We start from the raw sequence: 20,464 nt of genomic DNA, 5'->3' as shown, positions 1-20,464 counted from the left end.
TTTCAGGATTCCGAGGTTATCTTCCGATACGATATAAACCCTTATATTTTTCAGGTCATTTGTATGACCGTATCACACAAATATAAGTCCTAAATAATAAAACTAGCAGAATAAAATGTCAAATAATATCTTCTCAAATATGATGTCAAACAATAGATAGTTTGAGAAGTCACCGAGGTTTTAACCTCGTGATCTGTGACATCCTCTTTTTTTTTTCTTTGATTCCAGAAATAAATGTTCTCATTTGGTCCATTTCCCCACTTGATTTTTCTATGTCCAACCTTGTAAACCCTAAACTTTGAATTCATGAAGATAGATCCTCTGATCATCAACGAGAGTTTTTGAAGTGATGTCAGTCATTTGAAAAGTAATTAATTATAAGGTTCTGTCTCTATAGGGAGCTTTAAGAACCCAGGTAATATAAACCCTATCTAATTCTTAATATTTGGTATGGAAACTTGTCGGTCATTATGAAGGTTCACATCAAAGTTCACAGACTAAAACGGATGTCATAAATTCTCTAGTTTATTTGATCGAGCATCACAGATAAGTGATATGTTTATTTCTCGGGATATGTATGTCACTTGTAGTGTTGTGCTCGTTTATTTAAACTATCGTTTATATGAGATCGGTTCGGTCTTATACTTTCAAAATTAAACCATTAAATTTCAAAACTATATATCTATATATATATATATATCATATTAAATCAAATATCTTTTTTTCCAAGTTAACGACCGACAGCAATTAAACAAATTTACTCAAAAATTAAAGATGTTGCACTCATTTATGAAATCAAGCCAAAGTTCGACCTGTTGAAACAATGTAAAGCTCATGTCATTGTGTACTTATTTTCATGAAGGTTTATTAGTTAGAGTTGGATTACTACCATGATCTCAAGCTGTCTTGTTATGAGGATGCAATGATCCTTAAAAATCTATCGAACGAGAGAGGATCTTTCAAGTATTTTATAGGACTCAATAAATAATTTTGATCAAATTCAATTTCAAATTTTAAGCAAAGAAAATATCTGATCTCTAAATAAATTATTCTCTCATACAACCAAGAAGGACGATGATGTTCAATAGTCCAGCCCTCGAGATATTTGTTTAGTGATGGACATACGCTACCGAGGGCTTCGAATGATTTCCAATCAAAGCCACACAGTGAAAAAAAATCACACATATTTGAGTAATCCGAAAAAAAAATATTAAACGAAAATGCAAAATTGAGTAATCACAAAAAATAAAACAATATTTAATGTGAAAAAAAAAATCGAGAATGATAAAAAAAACATGGAGCTACACACCAAAGATTCACTATAAATGAGAGAAAAGTACAAAAATTATAACACTCAGATCTTCTTTCTATTATCACTGAAACTTACAGAATTTCACTCTAAATCCTCATTTGATCGCACAAGAAAAATCGCCACTGAAATCCATGCTCTCGACCTTTACCACTCTAAGCATAGTCGATAGTTCTACACGACAATGTTAGTTCACACGCACTTCACTTCGATTCAAAGTTTTAAGAACCAAATCAGAAGAGAAACTATCCCGACGACATAGATCCACCTAGAAGAGACGTAAATATTTCGCTCTTACTCTTTCATAAGCCTGGAATAATGGTCAGCAGTGAGGCTACACCATCACTTGGCATGGATACACCAACTAGCGTAACTACACCCAAAACAGGTATGGCTACGCCAGGCTTGCTGTGCACAGAGATGCTGCAAAAACTCCTTCCTCTACGAATGTGGGTGCTACTTTAGGCTTCACATCTCAACAATCTTCCACGTACAAACTAATAAGACCAACGTCTTTCCTCCAGATATATACCTCCATCCATACCATCTTCATGGCATTATACCATAGAGCAGCTCACCTCCAATCTCCGCCTTTTTAAACTCCAACTGAAGCCAAGTATAACTTTGATTTCTCGATAGTCACCACCTTAGTCAACATGTTCGTAGAATTCTGAGTTGCGTATCTTCTCTAGGATTAATTGCCCGCCTTTTAAAAGAGAGCGAATAGAGTGATACCTCAAGTAAATATACTTTATCCTGGCATGAAAAGAAACATCCTTAGCGAGATAAATAACGCTCAAATTGTCATTATAAAGCTTACAAATCACTTGCTTCTTGCTCAATTCTGTCATCAAGCTCTATAGCCAAATCTCCTTGCTAGCATCAGTGATAGCAATGTATTCCTCCTCCATAGTTGAAAGTTTAATAATCTTCTGCAACCTAAAAACTCAACTCACCATTGTGTTCCCCAAAACGAAGATATACTATTTTGTGCTTCTTTTATTATTCAAATCTCCTATCAGATCTAAATCTACAAATTCTTATAAACTAATCCATGCACTTCCAAAGCAAAATGTCATGTTAATTATTCTCCTCAAATACTTGAGAATCCACTTCATTGCCTCCCAATAGTGTATGTCTGCATTGCCCATGTGCAAGCCAACCACTCCCACTACATATACAATATCTAATCTAATATAAATCATAGCATACATTAAATTTTCAACTGTTGAAACATACGAAGTTCTCCCCATTTGTGCTTGCACTCTTTTTCCGACTTAGGTAATAACTCCTTGGAAAGCTTGGAATGACTACCTATAGGGGTGCAAAATGATTTTGTCTTACCCATGTTGAATATCGGTAGGAATTTTTTAACATATTTTGTCTAACACAACTTCAGTGTATCAGCTCTCTATTCCAATTGATTCTCATCCCAAAGATCTTGATTGGACCTAAACCCTTCATCTCGAACTGCCTATATAATTGATTCTTCAAGTCTAATTTGTATCATATATGCCCCTACAATCACCATGTCATCCAGATACAAAATGAGCAAAATATAATTACTAAAATTTTTTATAAAGCGGCAATGATCTGCATGGCAATTCATATATCCACCATTAACATGTTAAACCTATTGTACCACTGTCTCGATGCCTAATTCAAGTCATAAAGGCTCTTCATCAACATCCAGACTAAATCTTCTTTTCTAAAACCTCGTAACTGTGAACCATGTACAAATCCTCTTACAAAGCTCCATGTAAAAAAGCCAATTTTACATTCATCTGCTCTAGATGTAGATTTTCCGCTATCAATAAGCTCAACACAACACTGACAGTTGTCATCTTTACTACAGAATAAAAGAACCCAATATAATTCCCTCTATTCTTCTATTGAAACCCTTCACAATAAGTTTTGCCTTGCAGCGTTTGCTACTATAAGATTTCTCTTTTAACCTCTAAACTCACTTGTTATGTAGTGCACTTTTACCAACCGATAATATCGTTAAATCTCATGTCTAATTTGACTTCAAAGACTGCAACTCATCATTCATGGAAAACTCTCACTCCTTTGAATCTTCAATTTGAGTGGTCTTCTCATAACACTCTGGTTCACCACAATCAAATAGCAAAAAATGTAAAGGAGGAGAATACATTTGTGCTGGACTCGAGATTATGCTGAAACTCCCGACTTCAGTAACAGGTGACTATGGAACTCCATGTGCTTCATCTAATTGAGCACTCATATGTCCACCTCTTGATCACTAGTGTCTTCTATCTGAATATATTTGGACATTTCAGAAATACCTAACAAACAATCCTGAGTTCTGCTCCTATCTTTGTACATCTCTATTTCATTAAAAGTGACATCCATGTTGCTGACAATTTTTTTGATTTTGATAGTCCCAAATTTTGTACCCAAATTAATTGGAGTCATACCCAATAAAAGTGCACTAGATAGATTTTGAATCAAGTTCTCCGAGACCCTACATCAACATGTACAAATGCAAAACAGTCAAAAACTAAGTGAGATAGATTTACCTTTTTGTCATTGACTTCTTCAGACAAGTCTTTCTTTAAAGGTCTATTATGACAACTCATTGATTGGGTAAGGTGTGTCTTCAATGTTGTGTAGAACTTTCAAAATTATCTCCTAGCCATCTTCCACGAAGCACCTGTGATCACGTACCCTATCTTTGACAACTGGCACACCGAGATTAGATTTCTCTTCATACTTTAAATATTTTTCACTAAGTTTCCAAATTGATCCATTAAGCAACTTGATATCAACATCACTTTTCTACAATATTTCAGCTCTAATTAGCTCCCAAGTAAATCTTCCCTAAATCATTATGAGTGTACTTTTTAAACACCTCTTTATTGGGGCATCCATTAAAAAAAGGCACTTGAATCTACTATCTAAAATTCAATAATGATTATGGATAAAGCCAAGGAGTCACCTTAAAATTCACTTATAAAAACATTTGTAGAGAGATTCTTGTATTGTCCTCCACCACCAACCTTCTTTTGAGTTTTGTAGCCATTCTTGTAATGACATTTCTAGTAATCCCAGCATTCTCCTTTCTTTTCCTTTTGACTAAATTGAATTTTCCTCTTATATACATGAATGTCTCTACATGTATCCCTATCCAATTTCATTCTCGAGTTTTCAACATTTAATGCAGAATCTTAAAGATTCATCATTCGTTGTCTTTAAACAAACATCTTCCTTTAGAACTAATCCCACAAACTCATTGAAGTTCAACTTTATATTACCAGAAAAGCTATCGTCATGACCAATCCATCCTAGCTGTTCGGCAACGAAGATAGATTTAATAGTACACAGACATAATCATCAAATTTGATGCCCAAAGAGCATAACTGGCTTGTCAAGATATTGAAATTGTTCAAGTGTTCATCCATCGAACTGTCTTTCGTCATTTTCATATTGAATAACCTCTTTATCAGAAAAATTTTATTTGAAGAAGAAGATTTTCAAATATATTTATCAGTGTCGCCATGACATTCGTTGCAGTTTTCTCATTCACTATATTGAAAGCAACATACAAGGAAAGTGAAAAACGAATCAAATCTAGGATCGTTCGATTCAGCACCTCCATTCTTTCAAAGTCATCATTTCATGTTTTTTGGTGATCCCTTGTGGTGACAAATACTTCTTTTTTTTTTGATAAAATAAATCTACCACTTACATTTTCTAGAAAACGAAGTTTGATCCACTGAACTTTTTCATTTTTTACCTCTATTTGTTGGTCACTGTTCTCACATGAAACAAAAATTTTCATACAAGAAACACCCACAATGATGCTACTTATAGAGTGGATATACATATCGAGGCCATCAATCGATTTCCAACCAAAACCACACTACGGAAAATAAGATCGCACCAATTCGAGCAATCGGAAACAAAATATCAAATAGAAATGCCCAACAAAGTAATCATTGAAAAAATACACCAAAATTTAACGTCGAAAAACCCAAGAAAAAGAAAAAACCACGTACGCACACTGCACAAGAATTTAATTATTAATGAGAGAAAAGTACATAAATTATAACCCCCACATCTTGTATTTGCTATCATTGGAACTAGGGGTGTCAATTTGTTTAAGCGGGTGAGATTTGGATTTGACTCGAATCGAGACAACTCGAACCCGATCAAAATAATAAATGGGTCAAATTCTCTAGCACAAACCCCTCAAAAAATATTCGAGTCAACCCTAACCATTTTCAAGTCGAATTTGAGTTGTGTTGGCGTATCGAATCAATTTTTGACACCAAAAGATGTCAATTCAGATCAGCAGATCAAGTTTGGGTCCAACCCAAAAATGACCCGACCAGAATCGAGTCAACTCGAACTCGACCTGAATAATAAACGAGTTAAATTCTCTGACCTGAACCTGAGTCAAAATATTTGGGTCAACCCTAACCCGAATTTTTTGAGTCAAGTTCGACTCATATTGTCGTGTCGGGTCAAGCTTTTACAACCCCTGATTGGAACTTACAGAACTTCGCTCCAAATACTCTCTTAATCGCACAAGAAATCACCGTTGAAATCCACGCTCTCAACCTTTATCATTTCAAAAACTGTCGAGAGCTTGCTTCAATTCAGAGTCTTAAGAACATAATCAGAAGAGAAATCATCCCGAAGGCAAAGGTACACCAGGAAGAGGCATAAATATTTCGTGCTTGTTGTTTCGTAAACTTGAAAGTGGCTATGTCCTACTTTCGATGCACAGGGGAGTCAAAATGCTCCTTCCTCTGCGGCAGTAGGTGCTACAAAGTTCAACACCTCAACAATCTATATCTTGATAAATTTTTAATCTCAAGGAAAGGAACATTTTGCCATATAACCTCCTCCACAAGAAGTACAAAATTCTTCTTTGAAAAGCAATCCCTAATGCAACTAATGCAAAAAGAGCTGGCACACCAGAAACAAATATTGGAAACTTCACGGAAAGCCCCAAGACTATGGAGCAAATAAAGGCGAAAATAAAAAAAGGGCAAACATATTTAATAAAGTCGAAATGATTCAATTCAAAAGAAATTGAAAAAATTTTAAAATTCTCAATTCTAGAAAAAAAAAACATCAGCATCTTACCCTTCCGGATAAAATGATGTAAATTCTAATTCTTATATTTTGAATTTCCCTACCTAGATTCCAGATTCAGGAGTCACTGACCACATGACAAATCTTGTCAAAATATTTCAAACTTGTAAACCCTATCCTAAAAACAGAAAAATAAAAGTTGTAGTTAGATCTTTAACAATTATTGCATGCCAAATAAGACAAGCTTAATTTCTTCAAACCTCACATTCAATAACATATTACATATCCACACTTATAGTTAACAATTTATCTATTCATAACTTTATCTAAAAACACAACTACAGAATCAACTTTTTTATTGATTATTGTGTTTTTCAGGATCGCATTACAAAGAATATGTGTAAACAAGAGAAAATGATTGGTTATACCTTCTTAAGGGCAGAGATCGACTATCATACCTAATCTTTCACATCAATACCTTCCGAACACACAATTATAGATTAGAGCATCCTTCTTTTAAAAACCTTCAAAGTATTTTCATCCTCTTTTCATAAATCTAAACAATAAAGACTTCCACTCTCAAAGTTGCAAAAATTGTTAAACATTATCTTGTTTCCTTTTTTGAAAGTAACTCTAGAACTTCTAATCATTTTGTATTAATTCATTTTGATATTTGCGGATCCTCATATCTCTGGAAGGTTTATTGATGATTGCACTAGAATGATACAGGTATATTTAGCTAAAAATAAAAATCGAATGCTAGCACTATACAACATATATTCACTATCATGATAAAAAATCAATTAAACTCTAACATCGTTTTTTTCGATTGATAATGCTCATCATTTTAATCATGCATTAACATCATACTTTCAAAGAGAGGGTACTATCCACAAATCTTCTTCACCTGAAATTTCTTAACCAAATGAAATGACAATAAAAAATTGCCAATTTGAAAAATGGCTAGGACACTTCTCCTATACAATCAAATACCGAAATAATATTAGGGAGAAATTATTCTAACAGCTATCTATTTAATAAGAGAATACCCTTTTAAGTAATATATTCCAAATATTGACTAAATTATTTAGTAGATTTCTTTCCTACAAAAATAACTTCTCAAAACTCCAATTAATATTTGTGGATGTATTATTTATTTTTATATCTATAAACATAATTGGAATTTTGATCCAAGAGCTCTTAAGTGTGTATCCATCAGATATTTTACCATACAAAACTGATATAAAAGGGCATTATCCACTCAAAAAATGACTCTAATAAATGTAAATTTTGATGAAACCCATAACATCTTCTTGCAAATGCATCTTTATAAGGAGAATTCTCATATTGATGATAAATAGGATGATATTTTCATCTTCACAATTCGATAACCCAAGATACTACAAATACAAATACCATAAGAATGTTCCCCCTTCATGATAATACAAAAAGAAATAAAGCTTGGTCAACATCTCAAGCGAGGACAAGGCTCTGTTTCCAGGTAACACTACCCAGCCCACTATCACTTATTTATATCCTCTCTCAATACACCTCATTTCAAAAATTACCTCCATCTTATAAAACTTTTTTAACCAACATCAACACAAATCCTATCTTCATTCCACAAAATTTATTTAAGGTACTTTAAAATAAAAATAGAAGGAATTCATAAGAGAAAAGATTAATTTTTTTAAAAAAAATCATATATGTGAGATCATTGAATTACCAGAAGAAAAGAATACAGTATAATGCAAATAGATTTTCACGATTAAAAAAAAACAGATGAACGACTGAAAATATATAAAACAAGAATGGTAGCAAAAGATACACTCTGTTATATCAAATTGGCCATCAAGACTTTTGCTCTTGTTGAAACAATATTATTTGCATATTGATATCTCTAGCAACAAATTAGGGTGGCATGTACAATAACATGATATAAAAAAATATTTTTTTACATAATGACGTCGAAAAAGAGATTTATACAAATCCACCACCTAAATTTGATAGCTTCTTCAAAAAAAAAAATATGCAGATTAAAAAAACTCCCTATATGGACTAAAACAATCACTAAAAGCTTGATTTGTCAGATTTACAAAGGCCGTGAAAGAAGTTGCATACAAACAGAGCCAACGGACCATACTCTCTTGATGATAAAGTCTCAATCATTATTGTGTATATTGATGATATAATTATTACAAGAGATGACAATCAAGGAAAAGCTCTTGAGAAAAAAATTTGCTAAAAAATTCAAAATTAAAAAAATTAAGAAAACTCAAATATTAATTAGGAATATAAGTAGTTGAATCTAGATAAGGGATATTTTTCATCCAACCAAAATATGTTATGAAAATGTTGAAAGAAATCAAAATGACACAGTGCAAGTCATATGAAACTTCGGCTGAACCAAGACAAAAATTAAACCTATATAAAGGAGCTGACGTAGATACATAAAAGCATAAGAGGTTGGTAGAAAATATTCTGAAAATCTAGTCAGTCAATTCATGCATAAACTTAAAGAGTCACACCTTCAAACCATTTAAAAAATTCTCAAATATCTCATATTAAGCAAAAGAAAAAGAATTTTATACAAAATATATGATACCCTACAAACAAGAGAATACACAAATGCAGAATATGTTAGATCACTAATTGATAGAATGTCTACTTCAGCATATTGTACATTCTTAGTAGTAAATCCATAATCTTGAAAAGCAAGTAGTATTTTTTTTTTATTTTAAAATCAAGTATTGAAGTCAAACTTAAAAGTTATTGCTGAAGAGATTTTTGAGTTTCTATGGATTAAAATTATATTATGGGATTTAAAAATTAAGTTGAAATATTCTATAAAAATATATTAAGATAATAAACTGGTCATCTGTATTGCACACAATCATGTACAACATGATCATATCAAGCATGCTAAGGTTGGTAGCCAATTTATAAAAGATAAATTAAAAAGTGGATTAATTTATACTCCATATGTGCCAACAAGAAATTAATTGACTGACATATTCAAAAAAACTTCGCAGCATGACATCTAAAAACATTATAAATAAACTTAGAATGGTAGATCTCTATCATCCAGTTTAATAGTGTGTTATAATTCTGCGACTCCAATCATAGCAAAGAACTCAAAGGCACATTGATCAAGACTCTATACAACTGGATATGTGTCGTTATGACCCTCGAAATGTGATTCATGTTCTTTCCTGTACGATCACGGACCCCTAATTATTTTCCCTCTTTTTTTATTTATTACCTATGAGATATGTATATATACCTCCACTCTTGTACAAAGAACTGAATAAGCCTCTTGAAAGTTAATTTCATTATTTTATTTTCTACAAAAATTATTATTCATACAATGAAGTCATGGTTAAGGGTAATGAAGCGTAGGCTTAGAGAAATTGCAACACTAGCAATGCATCAAATTTATATACAAAATGATTTATTACAAAAGTATTATAAAAGAAATTTTTAGATATAATAATGCTAAATGCCATGGAAACTAATTGAGATGGAATTAACAAGAAAAGGTATATAAGAAATTTTTAGATATCATAAGGCTAAATGCCACGGGAACTAATTGAGTTGGAATTAACATGAAAAGGTATTTAATGCTAGAGTTGGGACAAGTGTTAGTAATATGAATGGTATGCCAAAAAAGTTCTAAGAACGCGTCAATATAAAATATGAATTTATGTCTCTTCAGTTTAAAAAATTAAAGCAAGCAAAACTCAACTTAGGAGAATCTTTCGATCATAGATTGAAGAGTGCTAAATTAGGTGAATAATAATTTAAGTAAAAGAAAAACATCATGACTGAAAATGCAAAAGAAAAGAAAAAACAAATCTCAATTCAATGAAAAGAGATAACTTCCCTTGGAATCGTGTAGTCTCATTTTAGTAATGCATGAAAATTTTATAACTCCAAATTGCACTTGCAAGAAGAGAACTGAATGAAAGAATTTATTCCAACCAAAAAAATCTCAATTAAATACTAAAAACCATTATTCATGGGCTACTCATAACCTGTGTTAACGGACAAAGTTAAAGCAAAATAAATCTAGATTTTTATTTTTTAATTCCATTTTTGTAAACCCCAAATTAGTCAATTTTCTCTCATTTTAATAACCAAAAAAGCAATAGCCTTGTGTGAACTGGTTGGCAGCTGTGGCGTAAGACCCCTAGTGTCCCGGATTCAAGGCTCGCCTCAAATAGCACATCACCTTCGGCAGGAGGGAGAGCCTTGATCCCACCGTCAAAGGTTTAAAAAAAAAAAAAAAAAGAAAAGAAAAAGAAAAAAACAATAGTCTTAACCTTGCACACAACAATGTTTAGAAAAACCACACCGTGACCTCGTAAGAAGGCATGCTAATATCTTGCAAAGCATGCAAAAGATGTTGAAAAACTAAGCACAAAAGACCCACCAATACTTCCACTATCTGACTACCGCAGCTCTTCTTTTTATTTTTTTTTTAAATCTAATGAATATGCTAAAGACCAACTCCTAAATAAATGTTATAAGGATAAAACCAACACTATTTCTAAATCTGAAGGGATAGCTCCAAGATCACACTGTCCAAAGCCTTCTTATTTCCACCAAACAAAGTCGCACATCAGCATACACACAAACCTTTCTTATGCGAGATTATAGCATTTATACCCTTTTAGACTGGTATAGCCAATAAAAATATATTTGATTGCTCTTAGATCAAATATTTCTCAATTTTAAGAATCTGTATGGGAACTAGCAACATTCCATATAACTTAAAAACAATGTTATTTGTAGTGTGAAGATGATGAAAGAATTTGGCTAAGACTTAAGCAGGACTCTTAAACCAAAGGACCCGTGTAGGTAATCAGTTTTTTATGTGAGTTGTTGTTAAGAGAACTTCTCCAATAGTACTTCAGAACATTCTCTTAAATAAGGAAGCTCTTGTGATAGAAGCATGCGGTCATTTTTTTATTGAGCTCCTTTCTTTTGTTAAGGTGCATATACATAAGAAGACCCCGATGTTATTCTTTTAAAAAAAAATTAAGGAGAGACAGAGAGAGTATCTTTATAACAATTTGGTGTTACCACATTTTACTCTTTTAATGTCAGTACCATATTGATTTTTATCATATTGAAAAAGGTGAACAAGATGATACTTAATTTATTTTTAGCTTCATCAATAAGAAGCACAAAGTATAGAGCCCTGATAATTTAAATGTAGAGAATGGTTCCAAATTATTACTCTGAAAGAGCAAAGAATTTTGAGTTATTGTATTACTTAAATGGAAAATTGATTAAAATGTTTTTACTACAAAGTATCTCAATTAAAGAAACAAAATTTTGTAACTAAAAAAAGAAGGGACATAAAGTAGGTGATAGAGTATCAATTCCTTAATAAAAAGAAGCTATTTTGGAGCTTCGATAATCATTGGATTCCATGAAGTGGTAGAGATTATCATTTTATTTAGCAAATGCAATCATCCTTCTTAACCCCATTTCTAAAATACACAATATAAAAGGTAAAATATAACACTATGTTAGAATATACAGTTCTTTTAGACAGATAATGAGTTTGTGAATAACTTAAGTACATGAAGAATAATTTGAAGTGTGAGAGGTTTGTTTATAAAAATGCCTTCTTAACCTGGTGCAATTTTCAAAGATTCATTGGTAATGAATATTTTCTTGTTGCTAAGATAGGAAAATATGAAAGCAATTTATGTAAGAGTTGATCGCATGGTCTATTGCTCCTAAAAAAACAATCCAAAAGATTAGGCATCTCCAAGACTATAAAACCAGAAAAAGAGGAGATAATACCTAAAAATGTAGAAGAATAAGTATCTTTAGTAGAAGTCACTTTTAATGGTGCTCGCATATTTTTCAAATTTCTCTGCTTCTACTTCCTAAAACTCAATAAAAAAATGCTTTCATGTGATACCTTCCATATATGTTATATATGTGTGTCTCTATCTTTTACTTGTCCTTTTAATGTTATTAAATTCTTACTTGGTGGCTTGTCACGAAACTCCTGGCATCTTTCTTCTATACATTGAGCCTTCATGCAATATATGCAGCATATGGAATCTTTATTAACCATCTCTTTTTGGTGTATCAACTTATGCTCCTAAACAAAATAGTTTTGAATCACGATGTTTTTTAAACAATCTATAGTGTTATTGGATATTTCTATATTATTTCATTTAAATAATGGAAAATGACTTCATTTAGGGAAGAAAAATCTTCCTTTCAACAACAAAACTACATTTAATCTAGAAAGATAATCATAAATTCGATCTTTTGTGACAAACCTTTTAAAAAGGATATAGCCTCATAGCATTTCATTTAGATGCATTGATAACGATCCTCTTTTATCAAAGACCTTATAGTAGAAAAGTAGTTTTTTTTTTTTTTTTTTTATCGTTCATCCTCCTTAATTTGGGCCACAACAAGGGCCTTAGAATATGTTTGATTTATTGTATCCCAAATTTCTTTGCTAAATAAACATGAGGGTGTCACTTGTTAAGTAACCATGAAATTCAAATACCAAGATATCGCCGCGGCCTTTGATTCATTCAAAGTATTGAAATTAGGATCATCTTGAAGAGGTTCAATTCAAAGTAAATGAATTAATTTTCCTCTCCCTTTCACAAAGGTTTGAAACATTCACTTGGGTTAATTCTTTCTATGCAAATGATACTTTGAACGAATATTTTAACATTCTCCCATTGGATTTGGGATGTCGACTCAATTCCAAATAAATCTAAGACCAAAGAAACATGGATACTTTTGTGATTTATGGGAGTAAAGAAAATGATGGCAACGGATTGCAAAGGGAATGAAAAAAGAGATGAGATTGCAGCGATAAAAAGTACAAAAATTAGATTAGGTGGAGTAAAAAGAGACGTGCAGTAATGAAAGTTCACAAGTTATGGGCAATATAATGACAAGGTCATGACTTAAATGCTGAGGAAAAAGAGTTAAGGCTCTCATATAATTACAAGAATTGGTAGAATTTTCCATTCCTTCATTTATATAGTATTTATACAAAAGTTTCTAATTGAAACATATAAAATCAAAAACAATAAATACAAAATAATTGCAATAGTCAATAAATTAATGAGATGGCACAATAATAAATGTAGAATAAATGAATTGAAGAGATACAACTAATAATCCAACGAGTCAATGGTGTAGTCTGATGTCAATAAAGAAGGAGGAGAAATATTGAGTTTGGTGGAACATTTGATGACAATAGAGTTGACAAAAGTGAATTTGATGAAGATTGGTTTTTTTCACATAATCTGATTCGATTTTGTGTCAAAATTCAATTTGATTGACTGAATTACCAGGCTACAATTATTCAAACTTATAGGGAGAAGGCAATTAAATTAACCATCAAGATACCTCAATCTTGCCAAATGAATGACAAATTTCTTTTGTAACATACGACTAATAATTTAAAATCACATAAGAGTTAAGCTTTCAATCCAAATGGTTAAGTTTTCAATCCAAGCATGTTAAGATAAACCCAAACATAAATATTGGTTCAAATAAGATTTCATTTTATTACAGACATGATGATAGGAATACATCAAAAATAAAAAAAGGGGTTTCACCTGTATCTCCTATCCTCACATAACTGGTTGCATTTATTGCCTCATGACGGCATTCCATACTAACCAGATCCACTCATCCCAACATCGCACCAGCTCAATAGGCCTCAAAAAGTTTGTATTGCAAGCTATGTGAATTCACCACCCCCATCTAATTCTCGATTGTAACTAGCTAGTTATATGTTGTAATAATGATATGCATCTATTGAGTAATGGGCCGTGATGAATTTAAGCATGGCATACATACAAAATAAAAGTAGGATTTAAAGACACCTCAGGACATAGGTACCTCCTATTAGATATCATCGTAATTATCATTTATTTGACCTCCGTTTAAATGAAACCAGCCATCGCACAAGCAAGAATCTGCTAGCCATATTGTCTAGTCAATGCCTATCAATCGAAACTATAACTCGGATACCTATGAGTCCAATCCTTCATACTTTTAATTACCAGAAGGCACAAGCCCTCAAGATTTCAAGTATTTCATGCATTAAGTTCAACTCCTTTGGGAAAACCTTGTTGGTCAATCGGCAGAAGCATGAATCAATAATAGGTCTAATAACCATACCATTCTACAATTTAGATTGAAGGTGAGTTAGGATGGCTATACACAAACTCAATCACATCCCTTCAAAACACATATATCTACTAAATCCAACATATGTTACGTAGTGTCTTCTAACATATCCGCAGAAAAGCTTCAAGAAACCTCATAATCCCATGATAGTCATCATAAGTTTCGATGTTATCTTCAAGAAGAGTACATGACACATAATGTATGTCTTTTTTTTGGGAGAGTGAATCCATAACAGATGCCCTCCGGACAATTAATACCATCATCAGCCAAGTGTAATTTCTCAATCGCAAAGGGATGTGAAGGCCAACCTCAAGAAGATCACCAAATAAATCAATCTCTAAATGAACAATTGATTTTATCAAGAAAACAAGCATATATAGAGAATTGTTGGTACAAATCTCGATGGACACTTCTTCGGTACAAGGAGCCTCAAAGGTCTAAACCTCCAAATCAATTACTTCAACAATTTTGGCAGCTAGTTCAATCACTAAGGGTGCCCCAACTTAGGAGATATTATCAAATTACCTTGCCTAAGACGCGATCTCATCATCACAATCATTATTAGCATATTTGGCATAACCCACGCAACAAAAAATAATGAAAGAGAAAGTGAAGCAAATTCAAAAAGGCTCACCAAGCAAAGTCATGAAGTGAGTTTCATCCGATCGTGAATATGATTGGAATAACTACTTTGATAAAATTTTACGTGGACTTAAATACAAATTCAACATCAAAACTTCCATAAATGCTGTTTAAAGCTCATATTTCCAAAAAATGAAGCAGTGAAAAAAAAAGAGAGCAAAGAAAGCAAGAAGAACAAAAAAGATGGAGAGCCCGAGTGCCATTTGACACTATTTAATTGTTTAATTATTTCAAAATAAGAAGAGTAATGTTATGAAAATTCACATTCTCTTCAAATAAGTAAACTAGCAGCTTAAATGCAGCCTACACCAGGTACAAAATTCAAGGACGTGGATTTAAAATGAAATTAAAATCAAAAGATCCAATAATTAGATTGGCAAATCCAATCAATTAAAGATACATCCATCTACTGATCTTTAAAACTACATAAACATATCATACATTGTTGTTGGTAAACCATTTTCTCCCTCATCATAGTGGACAGAAGTCATTAGTGACCAAATCACTACCACTTAGTCCCCATTGTCTGTGCAATAGCATTCTATTGTTTTCCATTATGAACTCTTTAATTCTCAAAGTAATTCACTTAGTTATGTGTGTCTTAACACAAACACAACCCTAGCCATCTTTCAAATCACATTTCCAACACTATTTTAAAACAAATAGTTGCTATGAAGTTCAATAATCTAGACGTACTTACCAGATGAATTATGGTATAAGAACATTACAAACATTAATTTGAAAGAAGCAAACATCGTCTCATTATAATGAAGAAATTTTGGGGGCCAGATCAAGTTGCCATCTATGGATTGCCACTATTACAACAAGGAGGTTAGGAGTTTAAATTATAAAACAAAGCTCCCGGAAAAAGAAAAAGTGAGCAACAATGAACAGAAAATCATCCCTAGATGCCTCAAAATACATTAGTCATTTGTGAAACTTGACTTCCAACAAGAGAAATATTACCCAGATGTCATAAAGTGTGAGGTGAGGCATTTGATTAAAACTTTGACTGATTCCAAAATAAATAAATAGTATTATTAGTAATCAAGAAAATGAGCATGCGGCATCCGCATATAAATGAAATTCGAATACAATTTGAGGAAGACCAAGTAAATTACTAATACCTTCATGAAACGAACATGAAAAGCCGGACGTTTTCCAGGGTCCTTCGCATCTGCAAGCAATTTCCAGTGTAACAAAACATCTTCCGCTCTATCAACATTAATATCAACACCATAACTGCGCAGTGAATGCACCCCATCAGATCCATTCAATGATTAATCAAAAAATTGAAATCATGTTGAAAAACAAACTTGGTGCTTACTGTCCAATCAGACAGAAAACAGAATCTAATAGAGGATTCAGAAACCCCAACAAATTAAGAAACTGAACGTCATAATCGGATCTAGATTTCTAAATATTTAAAAATTGTCGAAGAAACTTCACGAAATGAAAATTGAACAACAGGTTATGTTACAACAGAACAAACATATGATGCATGCGTCAAATAAGGCCGGGAAGTGTCCATTCCAAATCAAATGCAAGAATTTCATATTGAGCAGTCCAATTTTTCAAAACTAAAAAGCATCGAATTCGCATGCTGAATCGGGAATCACGAATTGACAGTAAACAAATAAACTCTACAGGACAAGACATGAGTAGCAATCAGAATAGGAAAAGACAAAGTATCCTGAAGCAATAAGTGATTGACTGCATTTATAACGAAACCTTGTTGGCAACCGGCTAAAGTGAGCATCCAGCAGATCCCTCAGGTTCGGATTGGCGATTGCATCCGGGTTCTCGGACTCCACAAGCCTCATATAAATGTCGTTCTTGATGTCATAAGAAGGGTCCTGACCGGTAAGCCATCGCGGAGGCGACGAGCTCTCTCCCACACCCTCCTCTATGAGCTCCATCGCTCCCAGCCAAACTCACCACACTTCAATCATAGTCACAGCAGGACTTAGGGTTCCACAGCGAAGTAGGAGACGAAGAATCTATGACGGCCGGCGGCCGAGATATAGCAGGGCTATGGGTAACGGCGCGGCCTCAATCGTCTCGAAGGAAGAGAGGAACTGAACCAGAAGCGGAGAGGGCCAGATCAAGCAGTGCGAAAAGCTTGTAGTGAAATGTTCCCGGGGGGAGAGCGGGAGAGAGAAAAGTTTGGGTCCTAAATATAGCAGGCGAGATTCGGCTTAAGGAGCTAGTACAAGGAAAATGAGGATAGGGTTCGAAACTGCAGCTGGATGATCCGATTAACAGGGCAGGATTTGATGTATACGTCAAACAGCGTTGTCCAATAAAACGGTGCTGGCATTATGACACGTGGTCTTCATTAAAATTTTCATTATGACGCGGTAGAAATTTCCGGGCAACATACGGAAAAAGTTAAACGTGGCGTATTCTTGTCAATATTTACACTGCGCATTTAATTCATTATTTACAAAAATAATAATTTTTATCATTAAATTCACAATAAAATCGAACACCACATTATTTTCACATTTTTTTAATTCAAAATGATTTTCTAAATATACCAATGTGGCTGCTAAAAAAAAAGGAATGAGCGTTAGTCCTATAAATAATTAAAATTATAGTATATAATTATCCTATTAAATTAAAATTTGATGGCTTTTAAATAATAAAATTTATAGTATATAATTATCCTAATATATTTAATTTTGATGGGAAACATATGAATCAATTTTTTTTCCACGTTAGGTGATTATAGATCCAAGAATCAAAATAGATTCCTTTAGAACTAATAAAGAATGGCATCTAGGTCCCACCAATCCACCACATTAATTTATCTTAGCACTCAATTCTATTGTACTTTTATATCTGATGTCTAAAATTTCATATTTACATATATCACAGTTAAATCTATAATATTATTTTAAAAATAGCATTATTATCATTTTTTTAAAGTACAATATAATTTTTCTTAACAACAATAATGTTTTATCCCACTAACCCAAGAATCAAAATAGATTCCTTTAGAACTAATAAAGAATGGCATCTAGGTCCCACCAATCCACCACATGAATTTATCTTAGCACTCAATTCTATTGTATTTTTATATCTGATGTCTAAAATTTCATATTTACATATATGGCAGTTAAATCTATAATATCATTTTAAAAATAGCATTATTATCATTTTTTAAAAGTACAATATAATTTTTCTTAACAACAACAATGTTTTATCCCACTAATCTAACTGGGTTCAGCTACATGATCATTTTTCTCTATAGTGTCCAATTGAGTGTCATATTTTTCACTTAATTCTAATATTCTAAGATCATTTTCAATACAATTTGCCCAAGTTTTTTTAAGACCACATTTGTGTTGCTTAACATCAGTCAAAGTTAAAACATATACTCTCTTAATTGGATCATCGGATGGTCAACGTTTACTGTGACCAAACCATATAAGAAGACTCTCTAATCTAATCACATGAGATTGTATAAATATGCAATTCTAGTCTAGAGCTTCTCTTGAAAGTCGACGTGTTAGAGAACTTTATAGTGACAAACAAAAAAGCAATAGGAAAATAATCTTTTATGGGTGTAGAATTAGAGAACTTTATAGTGACATAGTGACAAACAAAAAAGCATCTAGTTTGGTTCTTAGTTTTAGGTCTTAATATTAGATGTTAGCCTTCAAGTGAAGGGACGATGGACTCTAGAGTGAGAGCTAGTATCTCTCTTATCTAACCACTCTTGAGGATACTTAAACTATGAATTAGCCAATATTTTGTATATAACTTGACCAAGGGTAAAGAATATAGTTGCTCCTATTTGTAACAATCCCTCTCACTACTTGTCTTACTCTTACACATGTCACTAATTTCATTGCATGAGAAATGGTATTTTTAATACATTAAACTCCACTTTTTTTATTTTCACTAAGTATTTTAGTCTAGGAGTAGAATTAGTATTGTAGTCATAATTTTACGATATAATCAAAACCAAACCTTTATCGACCTTCCAAGCTAGGGCGTGCAATTCTAGTCTAGAGCTTCTCTTGAAAGTCGACGTGATTAATATCAATCTCCATGGGATCAATATTTGGGGCTTAATTAGAAAACTCTATATTACTTGATAACGATATGTATACTTGTGTAGAATCCGTAATAATTAAAGATATAATAAAAATCTTACTTAAGTTTTTGCCGTAGTTGTTGGGGATTAAAATTTTCAAGTAGTGGTGTCGACTTCATAAATCCTTACATATAAACAATATCGGGAACGAGCAGCAGCCCGAGTAAAGGGTATGTTGTGGAGGCAATGAACCGAAAGAGTGGGCGTGTCGTGGAGGTAGTGGCCCGAGGAATGTGTATGCCATGAAAGTAGTGATCTGAAAGGTGGGTGTGTCGTGGAGGAAACAACCTGAAGAATGGGTGTGTCATTGAGGCAATCACCTGAAAGGGTAAGCATCTCATGGAGGTAGCGGTCTGAAGAATTGGTGTGTTGTGAAAGCAGCGGCTCGAAAGGGTGGGTGTGCAGTGGAGGCAGCCGACCAAAAAATGGGTTTGTCGTGGGGGTAGTGACCCCAAAAGGTGAGCGTACCGTGGAGGCAATGACATTAAATATGGGTAGGATGGGTGTGTCGTGGAGGCAGCGACATAAAGAATGGGTATGCCTTAAAGTCAATCACCCAAAATGGTGGGTGTGCTTTGAAGGAAGCGACCCGATGATGGGTGTCCGATGGAGGTAGTGACCCGAAAGGGTAGGCGTACTATGCAGGCAACGGTCTAAGGATAGATATGTCATGGAGGCAGTAACCAAAAAGGGTGGGCATGTCGTGGAGACAGTGACTCGAGAATGGGAAGATACTCACTGGAAAAAATCATAAAAGTTCGGTCAGTGTACGAATGGACACTCAAAGTGCGACTTGATACACCTAAAATATATAGTGTTTTTAGACACATTTTTATACCTATTTTTGAGATATTGTGCTTTAATGGAAGGTATTTTTGTATTTTTTTTGCATATACAAGTAAAAATAGAGAAAATGCTTAAATGAGTGAAAAAGAATCAAATTTGGAGCAAAAAGGTGAAAAATTGTGCAAAAGATTTTTGACGCCTAAGCGCTAGATCCGGCGCTTAAACAGAGAAGGCCGTGCCTAAGCGCCGAGACCGAGCTTAAGCGTCGAGACCGAGCTTAAGCGCCAATGACAGTTACTAGACAAGTAAAATCGGTTTTCACAAATTTCGAAGAGGTTTTTGAGGCACCCATTGGCTTAATAGGT

At 33.2% G+C, this 20,464-nt stretch overlaps 1 protein-coding gene across 1 annotated transcript in view; it reads right to left on the bottom strand.

Annotated features, from left to right (window-relative positions):
* The window catches only part of LOC110026529 (serine/threonine-protein kinase STY46-like), a gene marked incomplete at its 3' end in the record, with an annotated part of 108,573 nt that extends 91,173 nt beyond the window's left edge, over nt 1–17,400 (bottom strand). The window contains 2 exon segments of the mRNA XM_020727496.1: nt 16,336–16,450; nt 16,940–17,400. Coding sequence (XP_020583155.1) covers nt 16,336–16,450; nt 16,940–17,127 — 303 coding nt within the window.
* Nucleotides 17,401–20,464: the final 3,064 nt, after the last annotated feature.

The sequence above is a fragment of the Phalaenopsis equestris genome, unplaced genomic scaffold (assembly GCF_001263595.1).
Source record: "Phalaenopsis equestris unplaced genomic scaffold, ASM126359v1 Scaffold000376, whole genome shotgun sequence".
Classification (NCBI taxonomy): domain Eukaryota; kingdom Viridiplantae; phylum Streptophyta; class Magnoliopsida; order Asparagales; family Orchidaceae; genus Phalaenopsis; species Phalaenopsis equestris.
This window is presented reverse-complemented; position numbering and strand designations above follow the sequence as displayed.